Genomic DNA, 18,227 nt, shown 5'->3' on the forward strand with positions numbered 1-18,227 from the left:
TATAAGTGTGTGTTCTGATACACACTGTACAACTGTCAGGTTCCTTATAAGTGTGTGTTCTGATACACTGTACAACTGTCAGGTTCCTTATAAGTGTGTGTTCTGATACACACTGTACAACTGTCAGGTTCCTCACAACTGTGTGTTCTGATACACACTGTACAACTGTCAGGTTCCTTATAAGTGTGTGTTCTGATACACTGTACAACTGTCAGGTTCCTTATAAGTGTGTGTTCTGATACACACTGTACAACTGTCAGGTTCCTCACAACTGTGTGTTCTGATACACACTGTACAACTGTCAGGTTCCTTATAAGTGTGTGTTCTGATACACACTGTACAACTGTCAGGTTCCTCACAACTGTGTGTTCTGATACACACTGTACAACTGTCAGGTTCCTTATAAGTGTGTGTTCTGATACACACTGTACAACTGTCAGGTTCCTCACAACTGTGTGTTCTGATACACACTGTACAACTGTCAGGTTCCTTATAAGTGTGTGTTCTGTACAACTGTCAGGTTCCTTATAACACACTGTACAACTGTCAGGTTCCTCACAACTGTGTGTTCTGATACACACTGTACAACTGTCAGGTTCCTTATAAGTGTGTGTTCTGATACACACTGTACAACTGTCAGGTTCCTTATAAGTGTGTGTTCTGATACACACTGTACAACTGTCAGGTTCCTTATAAGTGTGTGTTCTGATACACTGTACAACTGTCAGGTTCCTTATAAGTGTGTGTTCTGATACACACTGTACAACTGTCAGGTTCCTCACAACTGTGTGTTCTGATACACACTGTACAACTGTCAGGTTCCTTATAAGTGTGTGTTCTGATACACTGTACAACTGTCAGGTTCCTTATAAGTGTGTGTTCTGATACACACTGTACAACTGTCAGGTTCCTTATAAGTGTGTGTTGTGATACACACTGTACAACTGTCAGGTTCCTCACAACTGTGTGTTCTGATACACACTGTACAACTGTCAGGTTCCTTATAAGTGTGTGTTCTGATACACTGTACAACTGGCAGGTTCCTTATAAGTGTGTGTTCTGATACACACTGTACAACTGTCAGGTTCCTCACAACTGTGTGTTCTGATACACACTGTACAACTGTCAGGTTCCTTATAAGTGTGTGTTCTGATACACACTGTACAACTGTCAGGTTCCTTATAAGTGTGTGTTCTGATACACACTGTACAACTGTCAGGTTCCTCACAACTGTGTGTTCTGATACACACTGTACAACTGTCAGGTTCCTTATAAGTGTGTGTTCTGATACACACTGTACAACTGTCAGGTTCCTTATAAGTGTGTGTTCTGATACACACTGTACAACTGTCAGGTTCCTTATAAGTGTGTGTTCTGATACACACTGTACAACTGTCAGGTTCCTTATAAGTGTGTGTTCTGATACACACTGTACAACTGTCAGGTTCCTTATAAGTGTGTGTTCTGATACACACTGTACAACTGTCAGGTTCCTCACAACTGTGTGTTCTGATACACACTGTACAACTGTCAGGTTCCTTATAAGTGTGTGTTCTGATACACACTGTACAACTGTCAGGTTCCTTATAAGTGTGTGTTCTGATACACACTGTACAACTGTCAGGTTCCTTATAAGTGTGTGTTCTGATACACACTGTACAACTGTCAGGTTCCTCACAACTGTGTGTTCTGATACACACTGTACAACTGTCAGGTTCCTTATAAGTGTGTGTTCTGATACACACTGTACAACTGTCAGGTTCCTTATAAGTGTGTGTTCTGATACACACTGTACAACTGTCAGGTTCCTTATAAGTGTGATTTCTGATACACACTGTACAACTGTCAGGTTCCTTATAAGTGTGTGTTCTGATACACACTGTACAACTGTCAGGTTCCTTATAAGTGTGATTTCTGATGATTTTTTAAATAACCTTTTGTTCTAAGTTCTTTTCCACACACTGTACAAGTGTAATGTTCCTCACAACTGTGTGTTCTTTGGTGTTTTCTTAAAGAGTATTTTATTCTAAACTGTTTTACACACTGTACAACTGTCAGGTTCCTTATAAGTGTGTGTTCTGATACACACTGTACAACTGTCAGGTTCCTTATAAGTGTGATTTCTGATACACACTGTACAACTGTCAGGTTCCTTATAAGTGTGTGTTCTGATACACACTGTACAACTGTCAGGTTCCTCACAACTGTGTGTTCTGATACACACTGTACAACTGTCAGGTTCCTTATAAGTGTGTGTTCTGATACACACTGTACAACTGTCAGGTTCCTTATAAGTGTGTGTTCTGATACACACTGTACAACTGTCAGGTTCCTCACAACTGTGTGTTCTGATACACACTGTACAACTGTCAGGTTCCTTATAAGTGTGTGTTCTGATACACACTGTACAACTGTCAGGTTCCTTATAAGTGTGTGTTCTGATACACTGTACAACTGTCAGGTTCCTTATAAGTGTGTGTTCTGATACACACTGTACAACTGTCAGGTTCCTTATAAGTGTGTGTTCTGATACACTGTACAACTGTCAGGTTCCTTATAAGTGTGTGTTCTGATACACACTGTACAACTGTCAGGTTCCTCACAACTGTGTGTTCTGATACACACTGTACAACTGTCAGGTTCCTTATAAGTGTGTGTTCTGATACACACTGTACAACTGTCAGGTTCCTCACAACTGTGTGTTCTGATACACACTGTACAACTGTCAGGTTCCTTATAAGTGTGTGTTCTGATACACACTGTACAACTGTCAGGTTCCTTATAAGTGTGTGTTCTGATACACACTGTACAACTGTCAGGTTCCTCACAACTGTGTGTTCTGATACACACTGTACAACTGTCAGGTTCCTCACAACTGTGTGTTCTGATACACACTGTACAACTGTCAGGTTCCTCACAATTGTGTGTTCTGATACACACTGTAGAACTGTCAGGTTCCTTATAAGTGTGTGTTCTGATACACACTGTACAACTGTCAGGTTCCTTATAAGTGTGTGTTCTGATACACACTGTACAACTGTCAGGTTCCTTATAAGTGTGTGATTTCTGATACATTTTTTAAATAACCTTTTGTTCTAAGTGTGTTCTGCCACACACTGTACAAGTGTAATGTTCCTCACAACTGTGTGTTCTTTGGTGTTTTCTTAAAGAGTATTTTATTCTAAACTGTGTTTTTACACACTGTACAACTGTCAGGTTCCTTATAAGTGTGTGTTCTGATACACACTGTACAACTGTCAGGTTCCTTATAAGTGTGTGTTCTGATACACACTGTACAACTGTCAGGTTCCTTATAAGTGTGTGTTCTGATACACACTGTACAACTGTCAGGTTCCTCACAACTGTGTGTTCTGATACACACTGTACAACTGTCAGGTTCCTTATAAGTGTGTGTTCTGATACACACTGTACAACTGTCAGGTTCCTTATAAGTGTGATTTCTGATACACACTGTACAACTGTCAGGTTCCTTATAAGTGTGTGTTCTGATACACACTGTACAACTGTCAGGTTCCTTATAAGTGTGTGTTCTGATACACACTGTACAACTGTCAGGTTCCTTATAAGTGTGTGTTCTGATACACACTGTACAACTGTCAGGTTCCTCACAACTGTGTGTTCTGATACACACTGTACAACTGTCAGGTTCCTTATAAGTGTGTGTTCTGATACACTGTACAACTGTCAGGTTCCTTATAAGTGTGTGTTCTGATACACACTGTACAACTGTCAGGTTCCTTATAAGTGTGTGTTCTGATACACACTGTACAACTGTCAGGTTCCTTATAAGTGTGTGTTCTGATACACTGTACAACTGTCAGGTTCCTTATAAGTGTGTGTTCTGATACACTGTACAACTGTCAGGTTCCTCACAACTGTGTGTTCTGATACACACTGTACAACTGTCAGGTTCCTTATAAGTGTGTGTTCTGATACACTGTACAACTGTCAGGTTCCTTATAAGTGTGTGTTCTGATACACACTGTACAACTGTCAGGTTCCTTATAAGTGTGTGTTGTGATACACACTGTACAACTGTCAGGTTCCTCACAACTGTGTGTTCTGATACACACTGTACAACTGTCAGGTTCCTTATAAGTGTGTGTTCTGATACACTGTACAACTGTCAGGTTCCTTATAAGTGTGTGTTCTGATACACACTGTACAACTGTCAGGTTCCTCACAACTGTGTGTTCTGATACACACTGTACAACTGTCAGGTTCCTTATAAGTGTGTGTTCTGATACACACTGTACAACTGTCAGGTTCCTTATAAGTGTGTGTTGTGATACACACTGTACAACTGTCAGGTTCCTCACAACTGTGTGTTCTGATACACACTGTACAACTGTCAGGTTCCTTATAAGTGTGTGTTCTGATACACTGTACAACTGTCAGGTTCCTTATAAGTGTGTGTTCTGATACACACTGTACAACTGTCAGGTTCCTCACAACTGTGTGTTCTGATACACACTGTACAACTGTCAGGTTCCTTATAAGTGTGTGTTCTGATACACACTGTACAACTCTCAGGTTCCTTATAAGTGTGTGTTCTGATACACACTGTACAACTGTCAGGTTCCTCACAACTGTGTGTTCTGATACACACTGTACAACTGTCAGGTTCCTTATAAGTGTGTGTTCTGATACACACTGTACAACTGTCAGGTTCCTTATAAGTGTGTGTTCTGATACACACTGTACAACTGTCAGGTTCCTTATAAGTGTGATTTCTGATACACACTGTACAACTGTCAGGTTCCTTATAAGTGTGTGTTCTGATACACACTGTACAACTGTCATAAGTGTGTGTTCTGATACACACTGTACAACTGTCAGGTTCCTTATAAGTGTGTGTTCTGATACACACTGTACAACTGTCAGGTTCCTCACAACTGTGTGTTCTGATACACACTGTACAACTGTCAGGTTCCTTATAAGTGTGTGTTCTGATACACACTGTACAACTGTCAGGTTCCTTATAAGTGTGTGTTCTGATACACACTGTACAACTGTCAGGTTCCTTATAAGTGTGTGTTCTGATACACACTGTACAACTGTCAGGTTCCTCACAACTGTGTGTTCTGATACACACTGTACAACTGTCAGGTTCCTTATAAGTGTGTGTTCTGATACACACTGTACAACTGCCAGGTTCCTTATAAGTGTGTGTTCTGATACACACTGTACAACTGTCAGGTTCCTTATAAGTGTGATTTCTGATACACACTGTACAACTGTCAGGTTCCTTATAAGTGTGTGTTCTGATACACACTGTACAACTGTCAGGTTCCTTATAAGTGTGATTTCTGATGATTTTTTAAATAACCTTTTGTTCTAAGTTCTTTCCACACACTGTACAAGTGTAATGTTCCTCACAACTGTGTGTTCTTTGGTGTTTTCTTAAAGAGTATTTTATTCTAAACTGTTTTACACACTGTACAACTGTCAGGTTCCTTATAAGTGTGTGTTCTGATACACACTGTACAACTGTCAGGTTCCTTATAAGTGTGATTTCTGATACACACTGTACAACTGTCAGGTTCCTTATAAGTGTGTGTTCTGATACACACTGTACAACTGTCAGGTTCCTCACAACTGTGTGTTCTGATACACACTGTACAACTGTCAGGTTCCTTATAAGTGTGTGTTCTGATACACACTGTACAACTGTCAGATTCCTTATAAGTGTGTGTTCTGATACACACTGTACAACTGTCAGGTTCCTCACAACTGTGTGTTCTGATACACACTGTACAACTGTCAGGTTCCTTATAAGTGTGTGTTCTGATACACACTGTACAACTGTCAGGTTCCTTATAAGTGTGTGTTCTGATACACACTGTACAACTGTCAGGTTCCTTATAAGTGTGTGTTCTGATACACACTGTACAACTGTCAGGTTCCTTATAAGTGTGATTTCTGATACACACTGTACAACTGTCAGGTTCCTTATAAGTGTGATTTCTGATGATTTTTTAAATAACCTTTTGTTCTAAGTTCTTTTCCACACACTGTACAAGTGTAATGTTCCTCACAACTGTGTGTTCTTTGGTGTTTTCTTAAAGAGTATTTTATTCTAAACTGTTTTACACACTGCACAACTGTCAGGTTCCTTATAAGTGTGATTTCTGATGATTTTTTAAATAACCTTTTGTTCTAAGTTCTTTTCCACACACTGTACAAGTGTAATGTTCCTCACAACTGTGTGTTCTTTGGTGTTTTCTTAAAGAGTATTTTATTCTAAACTGTTTTACACACTGTACAACTGTCAGGTTCCTTATAAGTGTGTGTTCTGATACACACTGTACAACTGTCAGGTTCCTTATAAGTGTGTGTTCTGATACACACTGTACAACTGTCAGGTTCCTTATAAGTGTGATTTCTGATACACACTGTACAACTGTCAGGTTCCTTATAAGTGTGTGTTCTGATACACACTGTACAACTGTCAGGTTCCTTATAAGTGTGTGTTCTGATACACACTGTACAACTGTCAGGTTCCTTATAAGTGTGATTTCTGATGATTTTTTAAATAACCTATTGTTCTAAGTTCTTTTCCACACACTGTACAAGTGTAATGTTCCTCACAACTGTGTGTTCTTTGGTGTTTTCTTAAAGAGTATTTTATTCTAAACTGTTTTACACACTGCACAACTGTCAGGTTCCTTATAAGTGTGATTTCTGATGATTTTTTAAATAACCTTTTGTTCTAAGTTCTTTTCCACACACTGTACAAGTGTAATGTTCCTCACAACTGTGTGTTCTTTGGTGTTTTCTTAAAGAGCATTTTATTCTAAACTGTTTTACACACTGCACAACTGTCAGGTTCCTTATAAGTGTGATTTCTGATGATTTTTTAAATAACCTTTTGTTCTAAGTTCTTTTCCACACACTGTACAAGTGTAATGTTCCTCACAACTGTGTGTTCTTTGGTGTTTTCTTAAAGAGTATTTTATTCTAAACTGTTTTCCACACACTGTACAACTGTAAGGTTTCTCACCAGTGTGTATTCTTTGATGATTTTTTAAACCCTCTTTTGTTCTAAATTGTTTTTCACAAACTGTACAACTGTAAGGTTTCTCTCCAGTATGTATTCCTCGATGAGTTACTAATCCACTATTTGTTCTAAACTGTCTTCCACAAACTGTACAAATGTAAGGATTCTCCCCAGTGTGTATTCTTTGATGTATTTTTAAGTCATAATTTGATCTTAGTTTTTTCCCACACATTATACAACTGTAAGGTTTCTCACCAGTGTGTATTCTATGGTGATTTTTTAAAAAATCTTTTGTTCTAAATCCTCTTCCACACACTGTACAACTGTAAGGCTTCTCCCCAGTATGTATTCTTTCATGTATTTTAATTCACTTCTTGATCTAAATTGCTTTCCACACACTGTACAACAATAAGGTTTTCAAAGTATGCATTCCTTGATGATTTTTTAAAGCACCTTTTGTTGTAAACTGTTTATCACAAACTGTACAACTGTAAGGCTTCTCTCCAGTATGCATACCTTGATGCATTGTTAATCCACTATTTGTTCGAAATTCTTTTCCACACACTATACAACTGTAAGGTTTTTCTGCGTGTGTGTTCTTTGGTGACTTTTTAAAGCATTTTTTGTTCTGAACTGTTTCCAACAAACTGCACAACTGTAAGGTTTCTCCCCAGTGTGTATTCTTTGATGTATTGTTAACTTACTTTTTGTTGTAAATTGTTTTCCACACACAGTACAACTGTAAGGTTTTACACCAGTGTGTAGCTGTTGATGACATTTTAATTGATATTTTGTCATAAATTGTTTTTCACACACTGTACAACTGTGAGGTTTTATCCCAGTGTGTAGCTGTTGATGATATTTTAATTGATAATTTGTTATAAATTGTTTTTCACATACTGTACAACTGTAAGGTTTCTCCCCAGTGTGTATTCTCTGATGTATTTTAATGTACTGTTTGCTGTAAATTGTTTTCCACACACTGGACAACAGTAAGGTTTCTCACAACTATGTATTTTTTTATGATGATTTAATTTACCATATGTTCTGAATTGTTTCCCACACACTGTACAACTGTATGATTTCTCCCCACTATGTGTTCTTTGATGTATTGTTAATTTACTCTTTGTTCTAAATTGTTTTTCACACACAGTACAAGTGTAATGTTCCTCAGAAGTGTGTGTTCTTTGGTGTTTTATTACTTCTCCATATGTTCTAAATCGCTTACCACACACAGCACAAGTGTAAGGTTTCTCACCAGTATGTATTCCTTTATGTATCGTTATTCCACTCTTTGTTCTAAATCGTTTTTCCACACACTGTACAACTGTAAGGCTTCTCCCCAGTGTGTACACTTTGATGTACTTTTAACACACCATATGTTCTAAACTGTTTCCCACACACTGTACAACTGTAAGGTTTCTCCCCAGTATGTATTGCTTGATGTACTTTCAACACACTATTTCCTCTAAATTGTTTCCCCACACACTGTACAAGTGTAGGTTTCTCCCAGTGTGTATTCTTTGATGTATTGTTAATTCATAATTCCTTCTAAATTGTTTCCCACACACAGTACAACTGTAAGGTTTCTCACAAGTGTGTGTTCTATGGTGATTTTTTAAAACATTTTTTGTTCTAAACTGTTTTTCACACACTGTACAACTGTAAGGCTTCTCTCCAGTGTGTATTCTTTGATGTGATTTTAAGTTTCTATTTGATACTAATGATTTTCCACAAATCTCACAACTGTAAGACATCTTCCCAGTGTGACTTCTTTTAAGTTGTTCCAATGGACTATTTCTCTCACACTTTTTAACATCAACTACACAATTATATGGTTTCTCTCCAGGTTGTATCCTCTGTTCTTGGTTTAGTTTATCCAATGTTCTAAATTCTTTTATATTATTTCCATTTAAAGTTGTTTCTCCACCTGTTTCATTGTTTGGTTTGGAGGATTTTATAACTTCTGTGTAGTAATCTTGTTTTATACCATGATAACCAGGACACTGACTCACACAGTGGATGTTCACACTGGTATTTGTATCTGAAATAAACATATAAATGATGTCATATCATGGTTAATAATATATTTCATGAACTTCTAAGTATATTTAATATTTTCATATGATCAATACATGTATGAAAATATTAAAGCTAAAACTAATTATAATGAAGTTTTTCCCAGTTTCAAACCTTGATACCTGAACCACATAAAACAAGTTGTTGATAACATTCCACATTCCAAAGGATTTTAGTGGAAAAAGTAAAATCTCCTGTAAAAATAAGACAGCAGAATATTACAACAACCAATGCTCTTTCAGCTACTATCTTTCTAAACTACATTTTAAAATATATTTTACATATTTAAATGATTGATCATCATAAAATCTTCAAATGATTATCAGGCATAGTTTAGAATGGGTTGTTGTTGTTGTTGTTTTGTGTGTGTTTTTTTTTTTTGGTGGGGAGGTATCCTTTCTTATATATAAAAATGATATAACCTGTATATCACTGACTCCAATGTTGTACTAAGACAAACTGATGGTACACGAATAGTGTCTCATATGCAGTAATCCCAGTAATCTGTTTAGTTATACAGATTATTCAAGGAAGTATAGAGTATCTCTTATTTTGGACCAGCATCACTTTAAAGGCTCCAATAAGTGTGTTGGTGTGTGCTTGGTGTATGATATTACTAGCTGAGTTCTGAGTGAAGACTATTTGTTTTAAGTATTCTTAACCCTGATACTAGGATTATAAAAGTTCACTGATACACATGCATTTAGAGTAAATTATTGCTCCCCTAGATTCATGACCTTTTGAGTTCATGTAAATATGGAGTATTGTGTCCATGACGTCCTTTTGGCAAGATATGTTCAGTAAAATTTAAGATTGTATTTTTCTTCTTGGATTTCATTGCAAAAAAGTTATTTAAGTTGAGATGCAAATCAAGTCACAAGTTGTAACAGGCAAATTATTCCATTTTGTCTCAGTTCCAAACCAGAAAAATTATGACTTGATTCAAATTCATGTCTCTTAATTCTTCAACTCACTGTAAACATAACTATACTTTTAAATGTTCAAATGTTAATGATATGTATTCGTAAGTGTCAAGATTTAGACCATATTATTTGTTGATACATCACTTATTCATTGTTGAACTTTAGGTACCATCACTATGATTAGAAGTTGTTTGGTTACTGCATTCACCATGGGTATTTGGGATGATTAAAAAACCAAGGTTCTACAAGGCTAGTAGTGTTCAATAAATCATATCTATAGAAATAAATGATAGAAATAGATCCTCTGTATAGCTTTAAACAATCTACTGATATGGATCACATTCATTAATTAAAAACCTTATTTATAAATAATCAGGAAGATAAACACAGGTCAGTTACAGTTTCTTTCTGTTTCATTTTATACAAATAATTACAAACATCAAATTTTTTGTATTTAATAAAATACCAAGACAATAATCAACTCTATCAAGCCAGTATCAAAGAACTTTAGTTGTAAAAAAATACATGTACTTACCATGTGTACTTTCTGATGTGGATTCTATTTCTTCTTTAAATTCAGTTTTTGTTTTCACATTCATAACATTTTTGTCTGAACTATATAAATCATCATCACTACTGTCACTGAACTTTGAAATAATACCTTCTTCTAACAGATCACCAGGCTGTTCTGTTTTCTCCTGGATAAATGCAATCTAATATTGAACAGCTAGCATTATCATCACACATAGTCTCTACAGTTTACTAGTTCAAAATAATATAATTAATTAAACTATTGCTTGGAACTTAATTATATGTGTAAACAGTACTAAAAACCATTTAAATACCTTTTTTAAAATGGTATGACTTTAGATTATTATAATTTTTTGTATAATCATATTTAAATAAAATAATTTCAGATATATTACATACCTATGTACACCATTAACAGCTAGGAGTCACCCAGTGGAGCAGCAACCAGTGAAAGACTGCATCTTTCTAAAGAAGGGAACACCTTATGGGTGTTTAATGTCAAAGTGATAATAGACCAAAGATCATGAAAGTGGTTACATGTTTTCAAGGTGGGTGAAATGTTAGAATGTACAATGTGAATAAGGTTTCAAATCATTTTACTTTAGTTATATACAACAGGTTAATACTATAACAATAAGCAAGAGGAGCCCTCATATATATTCTGAGGTAAATCCAAATCTTGTTCAGCTAGGCTTAACAACAGGGGACTGGCTACTCAACAGATATCATACATGGTTGTAATGTACTACACCTCCTGCCATATATCTCAAGTTAAGTTTGTACCCAATTGGTTGTTTATTGGATGAAATACACCCCTTGTAAATGAATCTCCCCATATCCAATTCTCCAGCAGCTTGGGACTGAGAGGTCATTGTTCTTTTGGGCTTCACTTTAAAAATGACGAGTAAATGATATATGTTAAAACACATAAGTATGAGTGAACCATTGTCATCAGGCACAATCATCTGGAAATGGATCATTATAAGAAGATAGCATAATGGTTAACATGACTAAAGACATCAAAGTATGAGCTAGGATTGAGTGAATAATTACATTTCATTCTGTCTGCTTTCTGTTTTTTTGTAAAAATTGTTGAAATGCCAAGACAGTTATACAGATATGGTGTTGAAGTTTTTAAGAGAACCCCATCTCAATAGTTGGCACCAAGCAAGAGCAGATCAGCTTTAGATTTCTGTACTTCCTTGCTTGATACAGATTTTGAATAAACAATTCCGATGAGGTAAGGAGTACCATTCAGTGACATCTGATGACATCAAATACAAAGAATTTAATGTTTGGTTCTGCATGTAAGTTGGGTAGTTGGTTTGAGTTCTCTATTAGTTTTCCCAACTTTTGGTATATTTGGTATTTTTTTCAGGATCTATATGAAAAGATCAGCATAAAATGTTTCCCTGAAATGCACAAGGTTAGTGATGAAGTTGGAAATTAAACTCAGCAGGCTAAGGTCAATACACTACAGCCTAGGGTAAACTAGAGGGATGGTAACATTAGAGTACATAAAAACATCTTGTAATACATGCAACTATAGTTGAATATATTAGATGTAGTTCACACACCATTCTTTGAGATCTCTGGTCAGTTTTGAAAGGAAGCAAGACAGACTGTGACATAATTGAGCTGATTGGAAGCTATGTTACAAAGACAGACTGTGACGTGATTGTAGGCTATGTTGGACCTAACAAAATATGTCAAATGATTCAGCTGATGAATTGAAGCTGTGAAATTGGATGAGGATAAGTCCACAGACAAGAGGTTATACCATAAACAAAACAAGCATTGGTGGAGTTCATGAGAGGGAACAGTTTGAGCAGGATAGCCTCAAAGAGTATCAGAAATAGAAGAATCACACCATGAAAAATAAAACAGGACAAAAACAACAGATTATAGGAATGTAATATCTTTGTGAAATGGAGGGGTTAAGGAATAAATTAATCAGTCCTAATACAGGACAAAAAGCTGCAAAAGTATGGGTATCTGAATGATGATGATGATCATAGACAAAAAGGGAAAAATATCTGAAAGAAATAGAATGACTGATAAGCTGTAGCCATTGAACGTTTTATTTTATTTATTCAATGTGATAAAGAGCACAAACAAGGAATGGGATGACTACATAAATTAAAGTTCTAATTAGGTGGACAGAACAAAAGTGCACCAAAGACAAAGGAATGTAGCAGTAAATAAACAAATCCAATGATCAAAGTAACTAAACACCTAAAAAGAACTGAAAAAAAGCAAGTCTGAAAATAGGCAGTGTCAGGGAAAAATGAACATATGATCATACACTGATGTTCACAGGGAATACAATCCATGAAGGTTGTGTTACTCTCCTGTTGGTGGAGAAATATAGCATTATGATGATTACCTTGGAAGCCCTATAGATAATTATAGATTCACAAACATGGAAGTTTATTAATTTATTTTACTGGTAGGTGCACAAAATTCCATTGTAGTTGTATGAGTGTTTGAAACTCACAGTGAAAGTATACCCACTTTGTACACAACTTTTGACATTTTTCAGAAATAAAATGAGAATAAGCATATTTTAAAATAGGAAGTACATATATAAATTATCTCATAAAAACTGATGATGTGTGTGTATATCTATATACATACTTGAATAACCAAAAAAATTATTAATTACTTCATTAATACCACATAATTGTATTATAATTCAAGTTTAACAGCTAAGCTGTATTTGTGTGAAAAAATAATAAAATAAAACAAATATTGAAAAGGCTAAAATCCTAATGTACCAACACAGAGGTTTGTATTGAAAGAAAGAGGAAATAACTGTATTTAGAAATGGCTGAGAAAATCACTAAAGAAATATTCTGAGATTCTGACTGGTTATTCACATGTCATCTATGTAGAAGTATATATAAGAAACCATTTCCAAAAGTGGAAAAAAGAAACCAGTGGGAGAGCACCATGTTGATTCACTAAGTAAAGTGATCGCTCAGCAAATAGAAAAGCTAAAAGATTTCATTCTATATTCTAGTTTGTCAATATTGTTAATTTGAGTTCCTAATTTCTACAAAACTGTGGACTTTGTGTCATGACAAACATCTCATTTGAACCAATGTTGCACTCAACATACCACATGACACAAAAATTGATATTCAGCTGGGTTTTTTTTTACACTTATTTCTAAATTTAAAAAATAAATAATGTATAATACAATTTGTGAATTATAATTTGATACCAAAAGTATTTACACAGATTCATAAAATACTAGTTCAATAACATTTTGAAAGCAAGTCAACAAATGCAATGACACAACCTTTGATACGGTCTACTGTGACAGGGTTAAATCTCAAATGTGACTACCTGAAATCTTGTGACATGTACAGCAAAATATATCTGTAGCAAAGTTTAATCAACCCATTCATTAATTGAATATCAAACACCACTTATTAACCAACAAGAATTAGAATCATTTAGAAACAGACCTACAAGTTGAATCATAGATGTGGTAAACAAAGTGTGTAATTTTATAACAAAAGTCAATCCACAAACACAAATGGAAGTGGTGAGAGCCTATCACATGCCCCAGACAACAGTTCACAATATACTCCAGAACGATCTCTACTGAAACAGCAACACAGCTTACATGTAAACAAGCAGTTTCCCTTACATCCATTTTACTGTCACATAACTCATGTAGCAGCAGAATGAAGTGGATATTTATACTATTCCTTCACAAGATGTATCAGATGTAACAACTACAGATGTACGTCCAACTAAGACTGCTGAAAGTCTTGGCAAATCTTCACTCTGGTATTGGTTCAATGTAAGATACTAAACTACTGTAAATATTACAGATCATTAAACACAAAGCAAGAGAACTTTCAGAATACGATAAGAAATCCAAAAATTAAGTTCTATTTTGTACAGCAAATATTACTATTGTAAGAAGAGATGAAATGACTTTATGTGTGACATTGCAGCAAACTTCTAGCAAATTTCTTCAGATTGTAGCTATAAAATGTTACTACCAATCAGCTTCAAAAAAATATCTTGAAAGACACAATTACACCTACATATTATATTCAATAACAGAATGATAAAAGTTTCAATTTACAAATTACCTCAGTTTTCACTGTTGATCCATCAAAGTTATCTTCTTTCTCCTCTTTTATCATATCAAACTTCAAAACTGTTTGTAGAGATTTTTCTTCCACATAATCAGCTTTTCCTGTACCAAGAGATATAAACAATGTAGATTTCTTGAGAACAAGACACAATGTAATTTATGCACCATATATCATAATAAAAAACAGTTGTGTATTTAGTTGAAAAAGCCTCTTCCATAGTTCCTTACTTAATATACTGTTGCATAAAAAAATTAACTTTCAGGATAGGGCAGGATCTGAAAATATATATGCACATTGTTAGTTGTAAAGTCCACAATAGTAGCCAAACATTCCAGAGTGAAAGAGCAAAATATCTATATCTAGTATCAGAAAGTTTCCAATGAAGAACAATAATTATAAACTAAAAAAAACAACTTGAGTGTTGAAATGCAGACCAACCAAAACTGACAAGTCTTGCAAACTGATGCAAGCAGAAATACATGAAGAAGCAAACAGAAGAAGACTGTAAAAGTATGTTAAATTATGCAGATTGTGAATGATGCCTCACTTAAAGATGGATAAAATTCTAAGATAACTAATGCATTACTTGGAAACTTGTTAAACATGATACATTGTAGCTAAGAGATTCAGAATTTTGAGTCATGTAATGTTAAATGACTGACAAAAAAGATGTAATTATGTAGCTTCAAATTACCAGTAGATAAGAAATAATTATATTTTAACTGATAAAATCACATATATACTCTTTACTAACAGCACATGGCACATTGATCCTTTATCTCAGTTAGTAGAATTCCCACTTCACACGTCTCAGGTTTAACCCCATGTACAGAATATGACTAAGAAAGTGTCAATAGATTCAATAGTTCATGAAATCAATGACTAATATAACCAGGAAAATGAAAGTGTCAAACATTACTTTACTAATGTACATCCCTTGTATAGGGTATAAAATCATCCATTGAAAACATTTATCAATAAATAACGAAATACTGACACAATGCTAAATTTAACCAGGTAAATTGACAGTGTTTATGTCAGGAAGAACATGAAAGATGTTCTCTCTACACACATACTTACTACTAGATATTGTAAAACTTTCATCTTCATTCTTCTCAATTTGATATCCAAATCTTCTTGTTTCTCATCATAAAATGGTTCAACCTTCATATTTAATACTTCCATGATCACACAAAATCTTCACCTTTACATTCTTATCAAAACTTGGTGTTTTTTACAGAGATAAATTAAGAATTAAATGTTGCTTCCTTCAAAAAATATCACATAGTTTAATATTTAGGAACCTCAAATTATTTTGTAATTTTCATAACTAATTCTAAGCATAATTTTCTCACATCTCGAAATGAAAATGGTGACAAAAAACAACAAACTGATACAGATGAAGTACAGAACGTAAGATGTAACTAAATGGTCAGAACTTACAAAACCACACAAAGAAATGCACTGTTCTGCAACTGTACACTAAGATACTGGTATTCCCTTTAACATCAGGTTTCTCAACAATTCTGGTATATTTACATTATTACAAGTGACAAAAGAATTTTTTTTTTTTTACTAATTATACCTTAAATAATAATTTGTTTCAAATTTTTTCCATTTCGGCATAGATTATGTTCAACATTTGTATAATAATTTGAATAAGCAAATTTTGTGACTATTTGTGTATCACACTCACAGAACAAAATACTGCTGTGTATTGTTTCATAGTATTGTCAACATGCATGTACTATAGCATAGAAATTTCATATTTTAAAGTATATAGTGGATTGAATAATACCAATGCATCAATATGACATATGTTTTGTTGAAAAGTGTTCTCCTGTTAAAATGTTGATCACTTGGTTATAGTAGGTTAAAATGCTTTTTAAGAATTACATATTCTATCCTATCTAAATCTCATTTACCAGTAGTGTGCAAACTTATGATATGAGACAAATGTCCAAATAATATGCTTATAAGTTCTGTCTGACAACTCACAAAATATATTTGCAAAATAAGAATTAATTCATTTATGGGTATGCAATATACTACAAAATGTTCCAGTGCACAAGCATTCCAAATACCATCTATTATATAATTTGTCTAATGATACTAGCTCCCTCTGATTTAGGAAGATATTAATTTAATACTAATATTGTGTGTTTTTTGTATTTCGCTGAAAGCTACATGAAGGCTATCTGCATTAGCCATCCCTAATTTAGAAGTGTAAGACTAGAGGAAAGGCAGCTAGTCATCACCATCCACCAACTCTTAGGCTACTCTTTCACAAATGAATAGTGTGATTGACCACTACATTATAATGCCCTCACAGTTGAAGGGCAAACATGTATGGTGTGACAGGGATTCAAACTCACAACCCTCAGATTACAAATCACACTCCTTAACCACCTGGCCACGCCAGCCTAATACAAATATAATGGTGCTTTTGATGTTTTATTACTGTTATTTTAATTTGTCAATTCTCAATGCTTCCAGGTCTTTCTTGAGTATAGTAAGAAACATTTGGTTTTTATACATAATATTATTGCCACGTTTTCCTTTTATATACCTTTTAGTATAAAACATCAATTACAGATGCTACTTTAGGTGCAATTTTATTTTTTTTGTGTTTTGGCTTCTGTAATTTTCAGCACAAATAGTTGTTTCAAACCTCTAAAGTATTTGTAAATTAGAAGATCACTTTTCAAAATTACTATTTTTAATTGTAAAGTACTCGAAACTTTTATGACACAAGCAATTACTAACTGAAAAGACAAATTTTTCCAGTAAAATATCCAATAAGTCGTTACGATAATTAATCAAAATAGAAGTAAAACTATATTGTGGAAAGAGCAAACTTAAGTTGAGATTTATATTTATTTCGATTACTTGGCCATTTGTTCTTCCCGTAACAACACATGGTATGTCTGCGGACTTACAACGCTAGAAAAGATGCCCACTGGGTAGTTTTGTTTACAAATAAAGAAACAAAACTTAACGATTCAGAAAGCTGGTGGGGCAACAGTTGGATTACCTTCGATAAACACAGCAAATAACTCGACGATACTTTGTTATAACAAATCGCACACTCAATCATACTACAGAAATAATCTGACTTCCCTATTGCACTTCAATACCACCCGACCTTCGAAATATCACCTAGTCTTTTCACGACTATACAAGATAAATGAGTATATTTGCAAAAAAATTCAACATACAATGTTAATTTTAAGGTTTTCTTCGTTACTAGAGAAGAAATATAAACTCATGACATATCCCATATTAAGATAAATTGATATCCATAAAACCCTCTGATGACTGTTGTCATCTCTCAGAGTCCTCATCATGTTTAACTTAATCGAACTACATCTAGCAATACGCCCTCTGGCACTTTAAAACTGAATGCGTTTTTCAAATTTCTCTGATCCCAGTTTTCAAGTTGTATAACATTCTTACTTGTGAATTAACTGTGGCATTTATTAAGGATTGTTTGATTGTAATTAAGCGTATCGCCACACAATAGGCTATCTGTGCTCCCGCTGTATCATTAGAGGG

At 34.5% G+C, this 18,227-nt stretch overlaps 1 protein-coding gene across 1 annotated transcript; it reads right to left on the bottom strand.

The window, feature by feature from the left end:
- Window positions 1–8,472: 8,472 nt before the first annotated feature.
- Window positions 8,473–15,889, bottom strand: LOC143235713 (uncharacterized). The gene is made up of 4 exons (XM_076473924.1): window positions 15,753–15,889; window positions 14,667–14,773; window positions 10,559–10,721; window positions 8,473–9,065 (listed from the first exon to the last, which is right to left on the bottom strand). Exons 2-4 carry the CDS (start codon window positions 14,718–14,720, stop codon window positions 8,473–8,475), a joined length of 810 nt encoding a protein of 269 aa, XP_076330039.1. The 5' UTR covers window positions 14,721–14,773; window positions 15,753–15,889.
- Window positions 15,890–18,227: the final 2,338 nt, after the last annotated feature.

This window comes from Tachypleus tridentatus, chromosome 12, assembly GCF_004210375.1.
Source record: "Tachypleus tridentatus isolate NWPU-2018 chromosome 12, ASM421037v1, whole genome shotgun sequence".
NCBI lineage: Eukaryota > Metazoa > Arthropoda > Merostomata > Xiphosura > Limulidae > Tachypleus > Tachypleus tridentatus.